The sequence below is a fragment of the Falco biarmicus genome, chromosome 15, assembly GCF_023638135.1.
Source record: "Falco biarmicus isolate bFalBia1 chromosome 15, bFalBia1.pri, whole genome shotgun sequence".
Lineage (NCBI taxonomy): Eukaryota > Metazoa > Chordata > Aves > Falconiformes > Falconidae > Falco > Falco biarmicus.
Window position 1 is genome coordinate 19,496,932 of NC_079302.1, and position 21,195 is coordinate 19,518,126.

Sequence of the window (21,195 nt, forward strand, 5' to 3'; positions counted from 1 at the left end):
GAGGGGAGAGGGGGGAAGAAAAAAAAAAAAAAAGAGAGGGGGAAGCGAGGGGGGGAGAAAAAGGAGGCAGCGGTGCCAGGCTGCAGGCGAGCGCGGAGCAGCAGCCCCGGCGCAGAGCAAGGTGCCGCCGCTGCCCAGCTGGCGAGGGCGGAGAGGCGCCCGCGAAGCCCCGGCCGCAGCGGCCCCAGCCCGGCAGCGCGGCGGATCCCTCCCGGCGCCTTGGGCTCCCGGGTGTATGTGTGCGCCTGGCCATGTCGTATCCTCAGGGTTACTTGTACCAGCCGTCAGCGTCCTTGGCTCTCTACTCCTGCCCGGCGTACAGCACCAGCGTGATCTCCGGACCCCGGACCGATGAACTTGGGAGATCTTCTTCGGGCTCCGCTTTTTCCCCTTATGCCGGATCTACCGCCTTTACCGCCCCTTCTCCGGGTTACAACTCCCACCTCCAGTACGGCACCGACCCGGCCGCCGCCGCCGCCGCCGCCTTCACTTCCTACGTGGTAAGAGCAGCCCCGGCCAGCCGGCACCGCGCCGGGCACGGCGGCATCCCGCGGGCGCCCGCCCCCCTGCACCCCCCCGGGCCTGCTTGTTATTCCCATTTTATTTTTGAGATACCGGGGACAAAAGGGAGCGCGGCTCCCCGCCTCGCCGCCCAACTTTCCCGCACCGCCGCCCCGCGCTGCCGCACACTGTTGCTGGCGGCCGCGGAGGGCAGGGCCGGGCGCGGGGGGAGCCGCCGGCACGGCCCGTCTCTGGCGGGGACCGATCGTATTCCCTCCAAAAGGAGAAAAAAAAAATCTTTTTTTTTTAATATAAAACAGCAATAGTAATTCCGCAACAATTAGCTTGTTGTGATTGAAAAGGGAATGAACCCAGCAGCGGCAAGGCGATGGGAGAAATCCGGGCGATAAACCCAGGCAACTTTCCCCTGCGCGGCGATAATTAGGCTGCTTAAATATTGCAGAGCTCTAATCCCGTGGCTGCGAGCTGCTCCGCGGCCGCTGCGCGGAGAAGGGCAGGGAAAGGCACGGCACTGCGCCGCCGTGCGCGCCTGCGGGGCACCGCGGGGCCGGCCCGGGGCATCCCCGCCGCAGCGCGGGGGCCGCCGCTCCCCCCAAAACCCGGCGAGTTTTGCTCAGCTTCTCCCTCTACTCAGGCTGGACGCAGAGTTTCACGGTTTCTTCTTTCCTTTTTTTTTTGTCTTTCCTTCTTTGCTTTTCTCTTTTCCTTTTTCTTTCCTCTTTCCTTTCCCCCTTTTTTCCTCTTTTTTTCTTTTCTCAGCTTCTCTCCTCTTTTCTGTTCTTCCCCTTACATTTTTTTTTTCCTCCTCCCGCCCTGGCCTGGCAGAGGAGCGGCCCGGCCCGGCCCGGCCTCCTGAGCCCGGCAGGTTGCCCGCCGCGATCGCAGCGCGGTAGGAAGGGAAGGGGAGGAAGGGAAGGGGAGGAAGGGAAGAGTTCCCCCGCCGCTGTCCGCCCCCACGCCGCGCTGCCCACTTGCTTTTCCCCGCCTGTATTTGGGGGAGAGGCGCTGGATGGCTGCGGGCGGCCGGTGGCCTCCCGGGGCGGCTGCCGCGAGCCCCCGGGCCCTTCCCCGCCCGTTCTCCCGCGAAGGAGCCGGGGGAGAAGCCGGGCAGGGCCCCGCGCCGGGGCAGAGGCGGCGGGGCAAGGGCGGGGGCCGCGGGCAGGCCCTGTCGCTGCCCTTGCCGTGTCATTGCCGCCCCGCGGCCGCCTGACCTGGCCCCGCCGGGCCGCTCTCCCCTCTCTCCCCAGGGCTCGCCCTACGACCACACGCCGGGCATGGCCGGCTCCCTGGGGTACCACCCGTACGCGGCGCCGCTCGGCTCCTACCCCTACGGGGACCCCGCGTACCGCAAGAACGCGACGCGGGACGCCACGGCCACCCTCAAGGCCTGGCTCAACGAGCACCGGAAAAACCCCTACCCCACCAAGGGCGAGAAGATCATGCTGGCCATCATCACCAAAATGACCCTCACCCAGGTCTCCACCTGGTTCGCCAACGCGCGGCGGCGGCTCAAAAAGGAGAACAAAATGACCTGGACCCCGCGGAACCGCAGTGAGGACGAGGAGGAAGAGGAGAACATCGACCTGGAGAAGAACGACGAGGACGAGCCCCAGAAACTGGAGGACAAGGGGGACCCCGGGACGCCGGACACAGGTAGGACAGCAAGCTCGGCCGGGCCCCCGCGGCCGCGCCCTCGGGTCTGCCCCCGGCCCGGGGCGGCCGGGCCCCCGCGGCGGGCGGCGGGGCGGGGGGAGCCGGAGGGCCGCGCTGCGGGCCTGGCGGCGGCGGCTGTGCAGCCGAGGGGGGGGGGTGTGCGCTGGAAGGGGGGGGGGGCGGCAGAGCGGGTGGGCGGGTTTGGGGGCGCAGGGCGAGCCCGAGAGCTGCCCCCCACCCCTCTTCTTTCCCCCCCCCCCCCCAGGAGCGGCGGATCCCAAAGCTGCGCCGGGCTGCGAGCGCCTCCAGGAGTCCCCCGGCCCCCGGGAGGCCGAGGCCGGCCTCAGCGACTCGGATTGCAAAGAGCCGGCGGAGGAGCGGCTCGACGGGCCGCTCGCCCCCCACAAGGCGCCCGGCGCTTCCCCGCTGGGGCCGTGCCCGGCGGGCCGCGGGCTGCCGCCGGCGGGCGGCGAGGAGCCCCCGCCGTACCGCCCGCCCTCCGCCGCCGCCGGGCCGCCGCACGCCGCCGACCTGCACCCGCTGCTGCCCGCCGCCACCGGCGCCTCCGTCATCCACTCGCCGCAGCAGGCGGCCCTCGCCAAGCCCAAGCTCTGGTCGCTGGCCGAGATCGCCACCTCGGCGGACAAGGCGAAGGAGGCTGGCGGCGAGGCGGCGCCCCCCGGCCCCGCCGTGCTGGGCGGCGGCGGCCCGTCGCGCTCGCCGCCGCGGCCACGCTCGCCGGCGGCACAGTGCCCCTTCCCCAACGGGGCGGTCCTGCCGCGGCCGCTCTACTACACGGCGCCCTTCTACCCCGGTTACACGAACTACGGCTCCTTCGGGGCCCTGCACGGGCACCCCGCCGGCGGCCCCGCCGCCGCCGCCCCCGGCGCCCACTTCAATGGATTAAACCAGACTGTCCTCAGCAGAGCCGAGAGCCTGGCTAAAGACACTAAAATGATCAGGAGCCAGTCCCAAGTAGACCTTTGCAAAGACTCACCTTACGAACTGAAGAAAGGTATGTCCAACATTTAATATCGGCTTCTCCTCCTTACCCCCTCCTGGGACCGTGGTTTTGTTCTTTTATATATTTTTTTTTTAATTTATTGAGAGAAATAATAAATTGCTCTGGCAGTTATTTTTCCACTACCAAAAGAAAAGCAAAACAAAACAAACAGAAAAAGACCAGCTGCCCCCTCCCGCCCAGCACCCCCTGCAAAAGTTTATAGAGTCTATTGGAAATGGCTGGGTGGAAGCCACCCAGAAATGTCTTAACCAAGTGAAAAGCAAACGAGTGACACGCTCTCTCTCACACACACAAAGAAGAAAGATTTGTATTAAATCTTATTCTGTATATTTAATGTAGCTTTTTGTATTTAAATTGATAATACAGTATCTTTGAAGTAAATTATGAAATCAAGACACCTGTACAGGCATTAATGTTGTTTTCGTAATATAAATATATACATTTCTGTGTCTTTTTCCGAATTGTTTCATAGTTTTAAAATATATATATACAAGTTTAATTTAATTTTTTATGCCTATTGGGTTTTTTTTTTCCTTGGGTGTGAGCTAAACTATAATGGGGAAAAAAAAAAAAAGGAAAATAGGTTATACTTATTAGATACAAAAACCTGCAGCCGCCTTTGTAAAATGCAAATATTTAATTAAAAGAGATTTTTAACAGAATCAAAACCACTCTTTTTTTGCAACGGGCAGAGATGTGCATAGCTGCGGAAAAAAAATTTACACGTTTTAAAAAGAGACGCGGGGGCTCCATTTAGGACCTTACAGTAGCACCTGAAGCCTTTTTCCAAAAGGATTGAGGATTTCTCACGGGTCGGGCAGCGGCGGGAGCCGCCCGCGGGGCCGGGGAGAGGCGAGCGGCGGCGGGACGGGGCCGGGACCGGGAGCGGGGGGGCCGCCGCCGGCGGAGGTAGGGGCTTAAACCAGGCCGTGCACAAAGGCACTTGTTAGAAACACCAAATCGAAGCGCGGTCCCATCTTTTAACCTAATTACTTCCAATCAGTGTCGTGTTTTATGCAAAGCAATCAGCTGGTGAACTTGGCTAATGAGTTCGATTTTCTGCCAGATTTAGCCCGCGCCGCCGGTGCCGCGGTGCAGCGGCCGGGCCCGGGGACGGGGACTGCGCCGGTACAGGCACCCGCGGCGGCGGGGACGCCCCGGCCCCTTCGCCCCCTCCCCGCCCCCGGGCGTTTTGCACCGCTGCCCCCGGCCCGCGGGACGGCGCGGTGTGGGCGGCCATCCGCGGCCGCGCAGCCCCGCGCTGGGCCGGCCGCGGGCGCGGTGCTTCCCGGCGCTGGCAGGTAGGTGTCACACTCGGCCCGAGTTTGGCTCCCGCCGCCCGCTCGGCGGTGCGGGAGCCCCGCGGGGCCGCCGCGCTCCGCTCCGCGCCCGCGGGGGAAGGGGGGGGCGGGGGGCCGCGGCCGCCGGGGCGGGAGGACGGGGCGCCCCCGGCCACCAGCCGTCCCCTGCGGACGGGGCGCGCCCCGTGCCCACTCTGCGCGTTCCCGCTGCTCCGCAGCCCCAGCCGGGGGAGAGCGGGGCCCTGCTCAAGCGAGGGGCTCCCCAGCGGAACCTGGGAGCAAAGCGCGGGTGCGGTGATCCGCGCAGCCCGGGTCCCCTCCCAGCTGTCCCGGCACCGGGGACGGGATTTTTCCCCCGTTCCGATCGGATTTTGTGGGTGTCAGTCGTACGCCGGCGCATTGCCGCTGGTAACGTGATGGGAATTTCGCCGGGACCGCCGGAGCTGCTGCCGAGACACCCCTCCGTTTTGTTTGGTTGTTGTTTTTTTTTTCCTTTACGAGCCAGATAATTATTTTGTAATCTCCTCAACTTTGTCAGAGCCATTTATTAGCTGTAACAGGTTTATTCATGCATATTTACATTTTACGGGATTTTAAATAGTAGTTTGTATTTTATGTTTTAAAGATGCAGTCCATGTTCACTTGGTTATACGATCTTTGTAGATAATCTGGTTTAAAATCAAAATCGTTTCAAGCTGAATGGTAAAGAATCAAATATTCCTGGGATAATAGTCTGTTATTTTGTCACTTTATAAATTATAAATGAAGTTTTTAAAAACGCTCGAATTCCTCGGTTGGATCTTTTCTTTCCAGTCGGGGGGACCTGCAGGAAGGCGTATTTTTCGCGCAGCAGCGCGGTGTGTGGGACTCACCTGCCTTGTCCAAAACGGGAGAAAGTTCGCACGGCGAGGGGCAGGGGCAGGGCTGGCCCGCTCCGTCGGGCGGGGCTGAAGGCAAAGCCCCGCGGGTCGCCCCCGGCCCGGGCTCCCGCCGCACCTTTACCCCCGGCGGACACCGCCTCTGCCGTAGCTCGGGCGGGACCCCCCAGCGCCCTTTGGCACCCCCTCCCCCCGGGCCGCCCTCCGCAGACAACAGGTCCCGCAGTGGAACGACTCGCTCAAAATAAATAGGTTTTAATTATTCATCTAGCTATAATTCTTTTTTTTTTAATTTATTTTTTTAAATTGTCGCTCTACCTTTCCCCAGCTGATCTTCCGATCTCTGAAAAAGCTATTTTGCAAAGCAGCTTAGGAGCTTCGCTCGTTCAAAAGCCCTATTCCTTATAATCGCGGCTATTTTGAATAGGTCTATCAGCAATCTCAATACGGTTTTCGTTTGATGTATAAATTCCTAAGGGAATTCACCGTTTCCTTTAGGTTGCAGCCTGTCGCCTATTTTAAACCATAACTATTACTGTAGCCCCATCGATTTCATACAACAATTTTATTCTTCACCCTTTTCCCCTGACCCAGGAGATATACTGTACAGCCTGCCTTTAGCACAAGCATGATTTTCCCAGTTTCTTTTTTGTAACAGAGCAGGGGGGAGGGGGCAGCGTCCACCTTTTTTGCCTCTGGCACGTTAATTTGTTGTTTAAAAAAAATATTTTTTGAGGAAATCTTAAAATAAAAATAACGTCTGCTGCCAATTAAAGCTGCCGTAGGTTACTCGGGAGCAGGCTCCGGAGCGCCCGGGAGCAACGCTTCACGCTGGGAGCGGAGCCCCGCCGGGGCACCGGCTAGGGCCGCGGGCCGCCCCGCCGAGCTCCGGGGGCCGGGGAACTTCGCTGCCGCTTCGAAGCGGTTTGGGGGCAGGCGAGGGGTCCCTGGGGGCTGGGGTCCCACCAGCTCGCCTGGGAGCAGGTGCTTGCCCACGGGCGCAGGTGGGAACGGCCCTGCCTCCGCGGGGAGCCGCTCCGCACCCGCGGGAAACAGCTCGCCCCTTCCCCAGCCCCCCCCGGGGCCAGGAGTCCGGGGCTGCCGGCCCCCCGACGGCGCGGGTTGAGCGGCGCAGGTGGCAGCGGGGTGCAGCACACGGGCCGCCCCCTCCCGCAGGTGACAGTCCCACAACCCCCCACCCCAGACCCCCCCACGGCGGCCCGGCAGCGGGCTGGCCCGGTGCGCCCACGCGTGTGCCGCAGCCCCGGTCTGCGGATCGAGCCGGTGGCAAGCCGGGACGCTGGAGGGGGCGTACGGAGGCTCCCGGTGGAGAGCTGCAGCCCGTCGGGCCGGGGAGACGGGGCGGGAGGAACCCCCGGGCGCGGCCAAGTGCCCTTTCCCCGAGGAGGCAAGAGGCTTCCCCAGGGAAACCCCGCCAAGGGCGCCGGGGCCCGACGTGCCCGTCCCGGCGGACCCATCGCCTGCCCGGTGCGCCCAGGAGGACGAGAGCCCGTGGCTGCTCCCAGCGCTCCCATCCACGGTAAATTCCCCTCCATCCCGGAGGGAAGCAGGCAGAGCCGGGGGTGCGGCTGGCAGCCGGCACAGCCCCCGAGCTGCGGCGGGGGCGACGGGACCCCCCTGTACCTCCAACCCGCTTCCCAATGGCGGAGACGGAGGGCGGGAGAGGCGGGGAGCCTGGCGCAGCCCGCAGCCCTGCTGCTTCCTCTTTCACGCTTAAAAACAAAACAAATCCTAATTTAGACCCTCAACACCCCGGACCGTGTTTACATCCCTCCCGCTGCTCTCCCCGCGAGTGTTGCTTTTCCAATTGTCCCGATTAACCTACAGGGCTCCCGCGCTGCGCGGAGCCCTCCGCGGCGGCCCGGACGGCGCGGTCGCCTCTAATTGGCTTATTGGGCTTCGCCCCCCCCGCACCCCGGTAAGAGGATCTGAACAGCATCTTCCTTGTCGTGCCTAGAAACTACTTGAAAGAGCCTCCGCCAAGAGAACACGGGGAATCACACGGTCAGCAAGTTTAAAGGAGGCGACTGAAAAATATCACAGGGGTTTGCAGTAGGGAAAAGTACAGGAACTTCCACCCAAAGCGTAGATGAATTAAAACAACAACAACAACAACAACTAAAAAGAAAAAGGAAAACTCGACCCCACGGCCCGGCCCGGCCGGCGCACAGCGCCGGTGCTCAGCCGCGGGTATTCCGCAGCCGGCGGTGCGGTGCGCCCAGCTCCGCCGCCTCCGCCCGACGCAGCCGCCGTGTCCGGGGCTCGGAGCGGCACGGGACTGCCGGGGAGCCCGCCCCCCCGCTCCCCTCTTTCTGTGACCTGCCTAGATTATTAGTAAGGACATCTGTGGCTGGCAAGGGAACAAGTGTTACCAAAACCAGAACCGGCTGTTTTTCCAAATGAGCAATATGTTAATTCCTCATCCCCCCCTCTGGTTTCTTTAAAACCTGGCACAAATACATCAATAGCAGAGAATAAGGAGCCTTTGCAAAGAACAAGTGGCAGTTTTGAATTTACCTTTTGTGTGCCCCTCAGATGCAATCTTGAGGCATTTTTTCCCCGCTCTCCCACAGAAAAAGAGTGTTAATCTGCCCTATCTTGGGACCCGAAAGGATTGGAGTGAAGTAGATATTCACTGGAATCACATAGGGGAATAAGGGTCTTGCTTTATTGAATCATCAAATCCCAGGAATGAAGCTCTTAATTAATTATGGGTGCTAAAAATTCAGGCCAGCTGTTTCTTTTTACTTGGCTCTGACAGAGAAAGACAAAGTCTACATCGAGATCTTCTAAGGCGCATTCAGCATAAATCAGCGCCCTCGGCGGCGCTCCCGGCCGCGGCGCGGCCCGGCGGTGACAGATGGCGCATTGTCCCCACATTCCTCCACCGCGCCTCCGCGGGCGCGGAACCGGCCGCTCGGCCTAGGGACCTTTCTCTGCCGGGGAAAGGGCTCGCCCGGGGCCGGCCTGGCCGAGGTGCCGGCCCTGCCCGACGGGGCGGCCTCGGGAGAGAGCTCCTGCTCGGGCGCTGCGCTCTTCGTGCCCGATAGCGCTCCGGCCCCTGCCCCGCCGCCAGCCTGCGGCTGCAGCCCCCGCGCCTCACGTCCTCTCGCTGTCCCTAACGCTGACCCGAGGGGACGCGGGTCCCCCCGACACGGGCGCTGCCACTTCTCCCCCCGAAGGCAGAAGCGTTTCCTTGCGGGGCCGCGGAGGCGCGGGGTCACCCGGCAGCGCTGCCTCCCGCAGGGGTGTCGCAAGGTCCCCTTGCATCCCGCCACGCGGCCCCTCGCTGGGGGGGGCGGCTGCGTTCGTTCCACCCCCCGTTGCTCAAGAGGCGCACCCCGCGCTCTGCTGACGGCTGATGTGCAGGCGCAGGGGCGCCGGCTGCCCGAGCCCCTCCGGCCTCCCCCTGCCCCTTGGCTGCCAGGGACATCTCTAGGGGCTCAGCCCGGCGGGGCCAAACGGGAGCGGGGGCGCCCAGCAACTCGCCGAGGTCCTGCCCCGCCGAGGCTCCGCCAGCCTCCTCCGCCAGAAATCTCTTCACCTCCAACTAGCAGAAAATAAATGTCCTCCGCACGGCGTTACTCATCTGTTATAATTAGAGCATGTGCGAACTAGCAGCGCGCCGGGAGCCCGGCTCGGGTTGATGCAGGCACTTGTGCAATAACCGCCCCTCCTGCCGCGGCGGTGCTGCGCGTCCAGCCCGGCCCGGGGCCGCATCCTGCCCGCGGCCGGGGCAGCGGGCCCTGCGCCCGCGGCCGGGAAGGAACGGGACTGGACGGGACGGGGGGCTTGGTCCAGACACCTCTTTTCCAGCGAAATTGGCTTTTATTTGCTTAAAGCAAACCACAGACCTCTCCACGCTCATGCCTGATGGATGCAAATATAAATGTGCACTTATTTAATTGGATCAGGTCCCAAGATAAAAGAGATAAACGGCTCCCAGTTTGCCAAGTTATTTTCAGAGGCATGCAGCGATGTGTGGAAGGAAAGTTAATGAAGAGGAGAAGAGACACAGTGTACTTAAAATACCTCGGGTCTAGACTCGGGGAGGGGGAAACCTCGGACTCCGGAGCGGCGGGTGGCGCTGGGCTCCGGGCGGGCTCCCGGCTCGGCACGGCTCGGCCCGGCCGTAGGTAGCCGCTAACCCGGGCCGCGGCGGGGCAGGGGGATGCTGCCCCGTACCAGGCGGTTGATGCTCTTCCCCCTTCGCCCCACCGATCTGTTCTCTGTCGCCGCCGTCTCTCCTTGTTCCTCCCCGTGTTCTACATCCGTCTGCACGAGACATTAACAGACGGTTATTGATACAAACATAGTTTTTGTTGCTAAAGGCCTTCCAAAACAAATTCTCCGGCTGAATGCCAATGTATGCATGTTGGCTGGTGACAGCTGATTAGTGAAATGATTTACGGCCAAGTTAAAAAAAATGATACTGTCAAAGGCAGCAATTTGAAAAAAAAAGATAAGACAGCACAGCCTCAAGGCTTCCCACTGTAAAGCCACCCAACAAATCTAAACCTACAGTACTAATACCTGAAACACTCAAGGAATCAATTGGTCGCAGATTAAATACAGGCTCTATTCTGACTCGCCCCGGTAATCTGCAGCCCTCCGCAGGAGCAGCCCCCTGGTTTACACCTCCAGCCTCACCTGTGGCAGGGCCCGCTCCTACCCCAGCCACCCCGCCGGCCTCCCGGCAGCCCTGCAATCGGAGACTTAGGCCTCCTTTTTGTTTCAAGACTTTTTCTCTCATTAATTGATTAAAAAAATCCCCCTTCCCTTATTTCGCTGTAGCTCTTCTTCATAAAGAAAGCTTTTGCGCTGCAATAAAGTAAGAGACTTTGATCCCAGATCATCCTCTTAGGCCTTCCAGCTGAAATCAGTGGAGAAACTATGTGGAGTTATTGTTCGCACTTGCTGCACTTCTGATTCAGAAAGGGCTGATTTATTAGCTTGTCAAGGGAAGCATTGTTCAGGAAGGCAATCAAAAAGCACTTACCTAGCTAAACTAAAATTACTGCCTTTTCAGTGGCTAATTTGTATAACTCCCATGGAGGAACTTGGGAAGTGTTTGATGAGGCATAAAATGATGATTAATGAATTTATTGGCCTGCTGCTCATCAAATAGGAGTAGTATATCTTTCCTCTATTGGGCGTTGGGTCTAATGCTACATGGCTGTGTAAAGCAAGTCCAATATGATCTCCTTTTTAGCCCCCTTTTAACCCCCATGACCTGAAGAATATCGCCGTGTAACAGAGGCAACATCAGGGGACTGCAGAGACAAAGAGCCTGTTTGATAAAACGGTAAATGAGAAACGCGAGGAAAGTTGCTGCAGGGACAGATCTGCTCAGTTTTCGGCTTTCAATCACTTTGACTACTGAAGTGGGAAGAATGTAGAAACTAGATAAGGTGTGAGAAGCTAAAAGAAAATGACAAACCAATTTTAACTTTCATAAAGGATCCAGCCAAACAACTTCATTGCTACTTGAAAGAACGAGCGAGTGCGGGGAGTGCCGGGATTGCCGGAGCGATGGGGCACGCCGCAGCCCCTTGCCACCCAGCCGTGCAGGGAGAGATGGGCAACATGCCCCCCAGCTGGCCGTATCCATGCCCGGGGCCAGCCTGTAACCCAGTCGGTGCTCTGATCGGATTTCATGCAACCATTTTGAGCCCATAAATTTTATGTTCTTTTTTCTCCACTGAAACAGCTTGGGGCTTTCTCCTCCGATCAGTGTTCAATGCTTGAATCGCTATTTTGAGGCCCAGGGCTTCTAAGAGAAATGACATACTTTCCCCCTTTTAAAAGCCCATACTAAATAACTCGCGATTCAGTGCCCACCTGCACACACATGTGACCGACAAGGTATCTTACGCTCTACACATTGCTGCTTTGAACAGGTTAAGACCCCCAGAAGATCAGAAACATTGTTGACATTCTCAAAAACTTGTTAAAATAAATTTGCCTGAGATTTGGAGCCCAAGATCTTCCCAGGATTGAATCAATTTAGGTCTTAGCTTCCACGCACTGTTCCCTGTGTCTGCAGCTCTAAAGTGTGCTGAGGGATCCGCAGCTCTCACATCTCCCGGCGAAGGTGCACATGCCTCAGCTGGAGCCCACTGCCAAAAAGGCAGCTTCTCCCGTTACCTTTTGGGGCTTCACAGAAGTACCCTCAGGCCTGCGTGTCAGCAGCCCGCTGTGCTGAAGACTGAGAAGGTGCAACAAGAACGTTTTGCAGAACTACCAATGTAGCGATCAACACTCGCTGAAACGATGTGATATTTCAGGCTCCAATAAAGCTCAGAGGAGCAGGCAATGGTAGCGCGGAGGTGCCTGGCAATCGCAGCAGCCTGTCTTCCCTCCCTGCACCTTCCCTTTGTGCCTCTGCCTGCTAAGCCCACTCTGCACTCCTTCAGAGGGGAGTCAAGAATTAAATGCAGGCTCCAGGCGAAGCATTCTCTTCTGTATTTTTTTTCCCCTGCCTCTTTTCATTACATTTCTGTCTTGTGTATTCTTTTCTTTCCATGACCCGTTCTGCTCTGGGCTGCATTAGAAGATACCTGTGTCTGGAGAGCTGCATGGGAACTGTCTGAGACTGGCCAGAACCTAACATTGACCCCATCAGACCAACGGGCCACTGCACCTATTTCATGGTCTAGATCTCAGCCCTGGAAGGCAGGAGAAGAGCTCTCATCAATTTTAAGGGACTCTGACTCATATTCTCTGTGAAGGGCAAGTGTGACTGTCCCACGCTAGGTAATAACTGTAATTTTGAACATTCTTGTTTGCAAAATACAAGATACATAACATACTAAGAATGGTTCATTTTCCAGATCTGTTTAGAAACGGTTTCTGGAATGGCAGAAGGAATAAACTCTTGACCAGTCTTTCACTTCCCACAGTGGTGGCTGTAGGAACAAATCAAACCAAAACTTGCCTGAGACTACACACTGGCTCCCTTGACAAAAGGAAAAAGGTACCCACCTGATGTTTACAAGATCAGAAAACATTTATTTTAATACTCCCAAATTGGTATTTGTCTAAGACACTTTTAGCTGAAATTGTCCTCTCTGGAAAATAATGTTTATAAACATCCTTGAACAAATAGCACTCTCCCGACACAAGCCTACCATCAATGTACCGCTCAACAAGTTTTATCTGCAAGTCCTTGACCTGTGACTGCTTTTACAAAGGCTCTCTGTTCATTAGCAATTTCAGGTCACTTTAAGTGCTTGTGTCATGAACACATAGCACAGCTGTGAAATATATGTATTAAATACCAGCTGCATTAATATAGGGGCTTATTTTCCTCCACTTGGCTCCCAAAAGCAACATGATCTTACACGTTGATGAAAAAAGACGTCGTTATATTTGCATAATTACAGCAATACTGTAGGTCTTTAGTGCAACAGACCTAAGAGGCTGATTTATGATTAAATATGTATGGCTAAAAGTTACCATGCTGGGTAGTGTGCATAGCATTAGACAATGACAGTTTTGGGGCATAATTGCTTTAATGTGGGCAATTAAGACTAAGTGCATGTGATTTTAGTGTCTGCCCTACATTCCTCTGAATGATTACAATGATCAATACACATGATTTGTAAGTCGCTTCCTATTGATCGAATGGTAAAATGTTTGACCTTCCTCTGAGGAAGTAATTTGCTAAATTATGACACCACGTAAAGTCTTTCTTGGTTCAGAGGTGAGGGGTAATGGTGCTCAGAATTAGAAAAAAATAAAATAATTTTTCCTCCTTTTCCTGAAAGTAAGTCTCTGTAATGTCCCTGCCAATGTGCTGACTTCACCTGTGAGGGGAGGAGTCTGGCACACTCATCTTTGAAATTAACAGTGAGAAGAAAACAGCGTGGCAAAACAAGTCCATCTCTACAAGAAACCTTCTTCATGAACTTTATCCGTTTATACCTCTGTGACAAATCATCAGGAAGCTCTAAACCACAAGATCTCTGTTGTTTGAGAGTGGCTGGAGAAAAACGTGCGGCAGCAAAGTTGGGGAAGCGGAGGACGCTGTGAGCACTGCGAGCAGCTGGGACACGTGGCAGGGCTCCCCGGGCTGCCTGCCAGCCTTAATTTTGCTGTGCACGCACAGCACCGAATAGCCCTCGCTGTATCACATTAGCAGGTACGAAAAGAAAACCAACAAAGTGCTCGTGAAAACACGTTAGCCGCTGAACAGTAACTTAGTTATGGCTGAGGCACCTCCTCCATGCTACAGCTGACAGTCTGAATGTATGCCGGAGCAAATTAGATCAAAATTAATAGAGACCAATGCACTGAAATGTGCCTTGCTCCGGGGGCTGTTCTGTGCTGCCCTGGGGAGCGGTGATTCTCCCTGGCACCAGCAAACCACACGGATAGGGCAGAGCTACCATGCTGAAAACTGGTGTTACCTAAGGGATTCTGGTATCCCAGAAAAGGTTGGGAAGACCTATACAGATCCCCTTCCCCCTTTAGGGAACGCACTTCTCCAGCATGTCTTCACACAGCAGCAGTGCTTCCTGGCATGCCCTCCACTGAGTATACGTGTGTTTGCCCGAATTTAGTGTTATAGACGGCATAGGTCAATACCAGAAATTTCCATAGTTCTTACCTTTTCTTTTTGAACTTTCTGGGCTTTAAGCTTGTAGCACCTCACTCCAGTAGCAGTGCCACCAGGCACGCCCCTCCTCAGCCCAGCTAGACCGAGTGAAAAGGTCTAAAGTAGCCAGCTGGAGTCCCAGGGTCACTTGCAAAAGCCCACTTTTGATTAGTTTTGTACACCAGGCCAATTACACCACCCAGGCAAAATCAACCGTTCAACTGCCCAGCTGACAATTGCCCCAAATCTGCCTTCAAGCCTGCAAACTATTCAGCTTTCATCTTTTCAAACGGAACCACAATGTATGTACGAACATTCCACATTTCATCCTTTCACACCGAACTGCTCTCTGACTGCATCTCAGAGACAAGCCTTCACAAAGCAAGCCACTGTTCCCACAGTAACACTCCAACATCAACAAATGCCTGCATGAAGGCTTCCACAATAATACTCCAACATCAGCCAGGCTCTGCAACAAAAATCTCATGTTATCTGAAAGAGTCCGCCCTGCAGTAAAGCCGATGAATATACACTGTCCTCCCAAAGCCAAACACAGCAACAACTGGTGCAAAGTTAAAATCCCATGTGCGGTGCGATATTGTAGGTGTGAACTAAAGCAAAGATGGGTTTGGGAGTTGCAAAGTGCACACCCTATGTTTTAATATGGCATTTTATTGAGGAATGTGCGCTTTCCCTGGGAGAACTATGCAAGCAGAAGCTGTTTAAGGACGAGATAGGAACCGTTTCTCAGGTCTCTGAGACCCAGAGTAATAAGCAGTACCTGTGCTGTGGTGCAGGATTTTCCTGTCCATATCCTTCCCTGTCCATTTCCTTCCCTGTCCATTTCCTTCCCTGCTTGACCAGGTGCTGTGGGAAAGAGAGAGGGTTATTTAGGACAGGATTAGCAACCTCAGTGTCCCTGTCCCATAGGTAACCCAAGCCTGCAGACACGCTGCAAGGCCACTCTCCCCCACTTTGTTGGGACGCGTTACCTCAGCGCTTTCTGCCCCCAAACACACCGTTGGCTCATCCAATGCGCCTCAAGGTTCCTACCCCGCTGTCCCCTCCCTGAGGTACCTCAGTGTCTCCTTTTGAACCGCTCCCTGCCCCCCCCCCCCCCGCCCCATGCGGTACCTCAGTGCTTCCCATCCAGAGCCAGCACCATCCCCCCAGCCTCCGCTTCACTCCCCTGCCCTGGCGTCACCCTCGGCCCCACCACCATCATCCGAGCCCAGCCCAAGGGTCAGCCCAGGGCTCCCGTCCCTCAAAGCCACGCTCATGTTTCCTGCCTCGTCCCAGCCCTGCCGTGGCCTGGCCCATGGCATCTGGACACACCAGGGGCTGCGGAGGCACCGCTCCTGCCCGGGGTGCTCTGTCCTGGCTCCCCCAGCTGAAAGCAGCCAGCTGGACCTGGAGTCTTGAGGTCTTTTGTGGAAGCAAACTTCTGACTAGCTTCTCACAGCAACCCAACTGCACAGGCAAAGCCAGCTTTATCCTCACACTGCAGCTGATGGGTACCTACAAACTGTCCAAACCCTGCTACAAACTGCCCAGACTTCACCCACTCACACTGAGCTGCTGTCTTACCCTCCGTACGACATCTCGCAGACAAGCCTTCACAAAGTAAGCCCCTCTTGCTGCACTAGTACATCAACAAACGCCTGCACGTCGGCTCCCGTGCTCTCCCCGAGGGTCCGCTCTGCTCTACCCACTGGCAAGGACCTCACCACGGCAAAACACTCCAGCGACTGGTGCAGAGTTGAGATTGCCTGCGCGGATCAGGCTCTTCTCTCTCACCTTACGCAACGCAGGCATCCCCAGCCTCCCCGTGGTGCTCGGCCTGCGCTTTCGTCCCCCCAGCTTCTGCTCGTAGTGCCCCGCAGCCTGGCCCCAGGTGAGCGAAGCGCTTGGAATGCATGTGATGCTTGTGTACGGCGCGCCCACCTCCACGCTGTACCAAGGCAGTACCATGGACCAGAAGGGCAGAGATGGTGAAATAACGACAATATGGAAGACAAAAGATGAAACGTACCACCGATCACGTAGCTAGCGAGAAACATCGTATTTACTGGTTGCTGTGCCAAGTGCACATACCATTCCACAATGTCCCACTCTTAAATCCTTTTTGTAAGGAGAAGAAAGCATCAAAGAATTCATAAATTCCCCACACCAGCAGTATTGAACAACGAATTAAAACTACAAAGCAGTTAGAATTCATGGTTAGAAAAAAGTTCAGTCAAACAAAGGGCAGACACTTGTTGAGAAACTGAAGGTAAATCTGCTTGCCAGACCTGAGAAGACAGACTCTCCTGGGGCTCACCAGCCACCCCTGAAGCATCCTTTGGGAGAACTTCTTTTTTCTAGGCAAAGATGATGCTGGGATACCAGTTACAGACTTTCTGAGATGAACAGGACTACTCTGGAAACTCAGCTCTGAAAGTCCTCACTTCCCCATCCCTAACCCTACCCCAGTCCTGTGCCTGAGCACCAGGGGTGAGGTGGCTGACTCACCATAATCAGCTTGTATCTGGATTTCAAACAGTATTTCTAGTTTTCATCCAGGGGCTTAATGATCATCACAGGGACTTAAGGTTCCCCAGATGTCTCATTCTTGGGAAACCTTACAGAACAGACACTACACAGCATATTATAGTCACTCTGAGTGGAAAAAAAAAGGAAGGAACAAAAAGGAAAAATAAAAAGGAAAGAAAAGAAAAAAGGGAAAAGGGGGGGAAAAGGGGGGGGAAAGGGGGGAAAAAGGGGGGAAAAGGGGGGGAAAAGGGGGAAAAGGGGCAAAAAGGGGGGAAAGGGGGGGAAAGGGGGAAAAAGGGGGGAAAAGGAGGGAAAAGGGGGAAAAGGGGGGAAAAGGGGGGAAAAGGGGCAAAAAGGGGGGAAAGGGGGGGGAAAAGGGGGAAAAAGGGGGGGAAAAGGGGGGAAAGGGGGGAAAAAGGAAAAAAAAAAGATCCCACAGCCATGGATAAATAGTAAATAAACAATTCTACAGCAAAGTTCCCATTTTCTTGTTGATGGTGTCATTCCCTTGGCAGTAATCCATTCCCAGCAGGTTCTCATGCAAGTAGCACACAAGCATTTGGGTCCTGGATGTTTTTCTGGATGCCCTGAGCTGGGCTAGAGTGGCTGGTTATCACTGGATATCGCGTCAGGCCAAGTGGAGGGGAAACTGGCAGTGGCAGAAATAATCACTTGTTAACCACGAGCAGAAAGGTTTAGTCCCAGGCAGGGTACCTTGGTGCTGGGAAGCTGTTCATGCTCCATTGTGAACATTTCTCCAGCACAGTGTATTCAGATAGATGTGTTTTCATTAATTCTTCTTTGGCTGACCTTCTCTCACATCAGATGAGTGGATTTACTCTGCCTTTGAAGCGCGTGTTACCATTCTTATTCTAAGAATGTGCAGAGACTGAGAGTTCCAGCATCTCACGAGAGACATTGAGGAACCAGTACGAGAAGGTGAAAGCTGCTACCTGGAGCCCAAGATGTAGGAACTGTGTCAGCAAGCACCCCTACGTGTCTCCAGCCTACCAAGATACATCTATCAGAGGAGGAGGAGAAGGTGGAGAGGGATAGACATGCGCCTTAGACCAGCACAAACTGAAACTGAAGGAGGCCCCAGGGTGGTGCTGAAGCTGGGGCAGAACCTGGCACCCTGGGCATGAAACGCAGTGACCAAGGTGAATTTTTTTTTTTGGGGGGGATGACTCCTGCCACTGGCACGGGGCCAGCACAAGGCTGGTGGCCCCCAGCGCTGGCCAGGCCCTGGGCTGCAGGGGGAACCACAACCCACAAAGCAGCTTACACCACCACTGTGTAACCCATCCATCTGTGGATAACTGCACAAACCCTACCAGCCTGCCGGCTGGCTGCTGGCACGTCCGCGGGCACCAGGAAAAGAAAGAGCCTGGTCTCTGATAGTTCACCGAGGGAGGCCTCGCTCTCTGCCACTGAATTCCTGCCAGTGGAGAAGCTGGGAAAACTCGGGAGAGCAGCGAGAATAATGGAACAGCAAGATATGTTCATGTTGCGGTATCATCCTGCATGGGGAGACAGAAGGAGAAAACAGACTAATTAGTCTCATTCTGCCTTTTCTTGTTGCTTCTGTATGGGTAAAAGTGAATAGCAGGGCCTCACCCAGCTTAGTAAGATAGTTTTCTCCAAATTTATTTATTTATTTATTTATTTATTTTTAAATGCACTGTGCTGTGGAAGTCCTGACCTTGAACTGGGAATCAAGCCATTGGATAGTCTTTCCTTAAACTCTCCAGCTGGTGAGGTCTGATGTCAAGCTTTTCAATTTAAAAGATAAGAGCTGCTGCCATAGTTTTCTTTGAATCTTCTTCCTAGAGAACACGTTCCCAGGTTTTGTTCAGCCAAAACCTTCCAGGTTCTGAATATGTTCCATTTTCATATGGGGCCACTACATGGGCTTTACCTGACCTGGAGGTAGCACCTCTAAGTTGGCATCTGGTAGGCGTTCAGACTCCTTAAAAGAGGCCTCTGTGGCATCTTAGACCCACCACGGGCTGTCCAAGCTATGCCCATGGGACACAGGATCTTTGAGAGACATGCACTGGGGCAGCACCTGGTAGCCAGGGAGGTACTGTAGGGCACCTCAAATAAAATAAAAAGGTGTGAGCGAGTGTATCAAACACTTTTATAGTCAATAGCAAGAAAAGGCACTTTACAACATGATTTACTTCCTCCTAAAATCAATGTCTAAAACTAATCAGAGGATTGACACACTGAAAGTGCTGATCTTGCTCTACTGGCTGTGAGGAAAGCCCAGGGGGACTACATCAGGTGACTGTGTTGTAGACTTCTAAAGCTAGGTGAGATGACTTCACCCAAAGCTACATACAGGTGGGCCTCTCCTTGCTAGTTACCTGCATGCATAATTATAAAATGAACTTCAGTGATCTGAGTCTAACAAAAAACACATTTATATACTGTAAAATAGATACAGCATAAGTTCTTTTTACTGATTCTAGAAATTGGGTTAATGAGCATTTAAAAATAATCGCTTGTGAAAATCTTTACAGTCCAAGTATCTCTACTACATAAATTTAAGTATCATTGTAGTACACAAAATTGGATAGTGGTTGCTATTATAAATGGACAAGATCTCAAAACTCTTACTTACATTAGAACTTTACTCATGAACACTTCCATTGGTTTTCCATTGAAATACTTACGGAATAAGATAAAACTCCATGACCCTTACTCAGGAATGCCCATAATCACATACTTAGCTTTAAATGGAGGGCCACTGAAGTTGATGAGACTTCAACACACAATTAACGTGCATTGTTGAGTCAGGACAGGTTCCTCCTGCAAGACGGTACATAGGAGAATCTGGGCCAAAAATGCAACTGTTTCCTTAAGGTGTGAAATAACATCAACTATTTGATGAATCAAATGACTACATTAAAACTAGCATTTGCTAACTATGTTACTAATTATGATAAGAACAAAAAAAAAAAAAAAACCAAAAAAGGAAAATATTGCAAGGTGTAAATATAGGAATGGGAAAAGAGAAACTGAATGCAAAACTAGTAGCAGGATTCATGGGATTTTGCAAGTTCAAAATGTAACTGACACATTTCTTTGTTGCTGTTAATTATGTTTTGCCTTCATATTAACTGCATCTCTTTGATGAATATTTTTAAAAATAAAATAATGGCTATCACTCAGGCTGCTTTGAAGTATTTCTGAGTTGAATGACTGGTAGCATTTATTGATTTCATAGTGTGACACTAGAAGTTTTGATATGGGATTTTAAAAAATGATATTTGAAGTTAAAAGAAGACATCTTGATTAAAGCCAGAACAAATTGTTTGGCTGAGATTCAACCTCTGGTTCACATGCCTTTCCAAGCTTGTAGATTCACTTGCTTGCTAGGAAAAGCCCATATGCTTTCAATAGATGAGTTAAAAATTCATGCCATGGAAGAGCAGGAAACTGCTTCAAAGTTGGGAACCAACAGAACAGCTTAAACCATAAGGGAAAAATATATTCATAGACATTAGATAGAAGAATGAGGTAGAAAGGTCTTGTGTTTAAGGGGTTCAACTCTGAGCCACAGACAGCGTGACCTTGAAACAAATCCCATAGTCTTCTGTGCATCCGTTGCCCATATGCAATCTACTGATAATATCATTCTCATCTTCTGCTTTGCAGGAAGCTGTGAAGATGAATAGCAGCTATATGATGCTGTAAGTCATATGGCTGGCTAGAGAGATGATCTGTTGGGTTATCAGTTTAAATCTCAAAGAGACTGCAATGAATGCTACCGATCTGGTGGGTGCAATCACTCAATGGCAACCATCTTCTGGGTAATTCTAGTTCAAAAGGTACCTCAGAGACCCCATCGCACAGGGAACCAAGTCTCTGTGCTGGCTGCTTCTGGTCCTTGCTTAACATACGCATGGCTTCTCAAGGTGAGGGGTGAACATCTAGAAAAGGACTGGCTCATACCTGAGGGCTGCTCAGTACTTCAGGATCCAGAAAAGCCCTACAGCTGTAATCTCCTCTCCAGTCCAGCAAACCAGGACAGTGTCCTGTGCAGCTCAAAGGAACAGGAGTGGAAGTAGGAGTCCCTCAGAATGAGCCAACACCACTAAATCTTCACAGAGATCGTCTGCTCCAAAGCCACTTGAGTCTCATTCTTCAAATAGGTGACCCAAAGCACCTGCTCACAGGGCAGCGCCTGCATCTTGGGAGAAGAGCATCACTTCTTTTCTTGACTTTCCTCCATTTGTGGTGTCACTGGGGATGAGACTGACTTTTAAAGGAAACATTCACTAGTGCCATTTGGGAGGGTCATGAAGAAAAAATGCCTTGTCAGTTTTGCAATGGAAAATGTAGTAACTCACCAGCAGGCTATTGACTGAGTTGTTAAACTCTGGGGGGAAAAAAAAACCTGTTAGGTGAGCTGGTTAATATCAAGGCTCACCACTCACTTCTGCATACTACAGACCATGTCAAAAGCTTTCCAGTAATCAGTAGAGCTTAAGAAAAGTCTCTGATTAACTTTTCTTTCATCTTTCTCTTTTCCATCTGGTGTTAAAGATCAAACCTTCAGTTCCTCTACTCTTTTAAGCCTTGCCTGTTTGACAGCAAACTTCTCATCCATCTTAAATCTAGTGTGGGCTAGAATGTCTTTCAGCAGTGGCTAGAGGG

The 21,195-nt window shown here is 53.6% G+C and overlaps 1 protein-coding gene and 1 long non-coding RNA gene across 4 annotated transcripts in view; one reads left to right on the plus strand and one right to left on the minus strand.

The window, feature by feature from the left end:
* Positions 1-35: 35 nt before the first annotated feature.
* On the plus strand, positions 36-3,861 carry IRX5 (iroquois homeobox 5). Its single transcript, XM_056361042.1, has 3 exons — positions 36-500; positions 1,770-2,175; positions 2,441-3,861. Exons 1-3 carry the CDS (start codon positions 252-254, stop codon positions 3,205-3,207), a joined length of 1,422 nt encoding a protein of 473 aa, XP_056217017.1. The 5' UTR covers positions 36-251; the 3' UTR covers positions 3,208-3,861.
* A 13,083-nt stretch (positions 3,862-16,944) lies between these two features.
* LOC130159186 (uncharacterized) overlaps positions 16,945-21,195 on the minus strand; it is a 750,763-nt gene continuing 746,512 nt past the window's right edge. For all 3 annotated transcript variants that reach the window (XR_008825651.1, XR_008825652.1, XR_008825650.1), the window contains one exon: positions 16,945-18,050. This is a non-coding gene — a long non-coding RNA (uncharacterized LOC130159186). The remainder of the gene's footprint in view (positions 18,051-21,195) is intronic.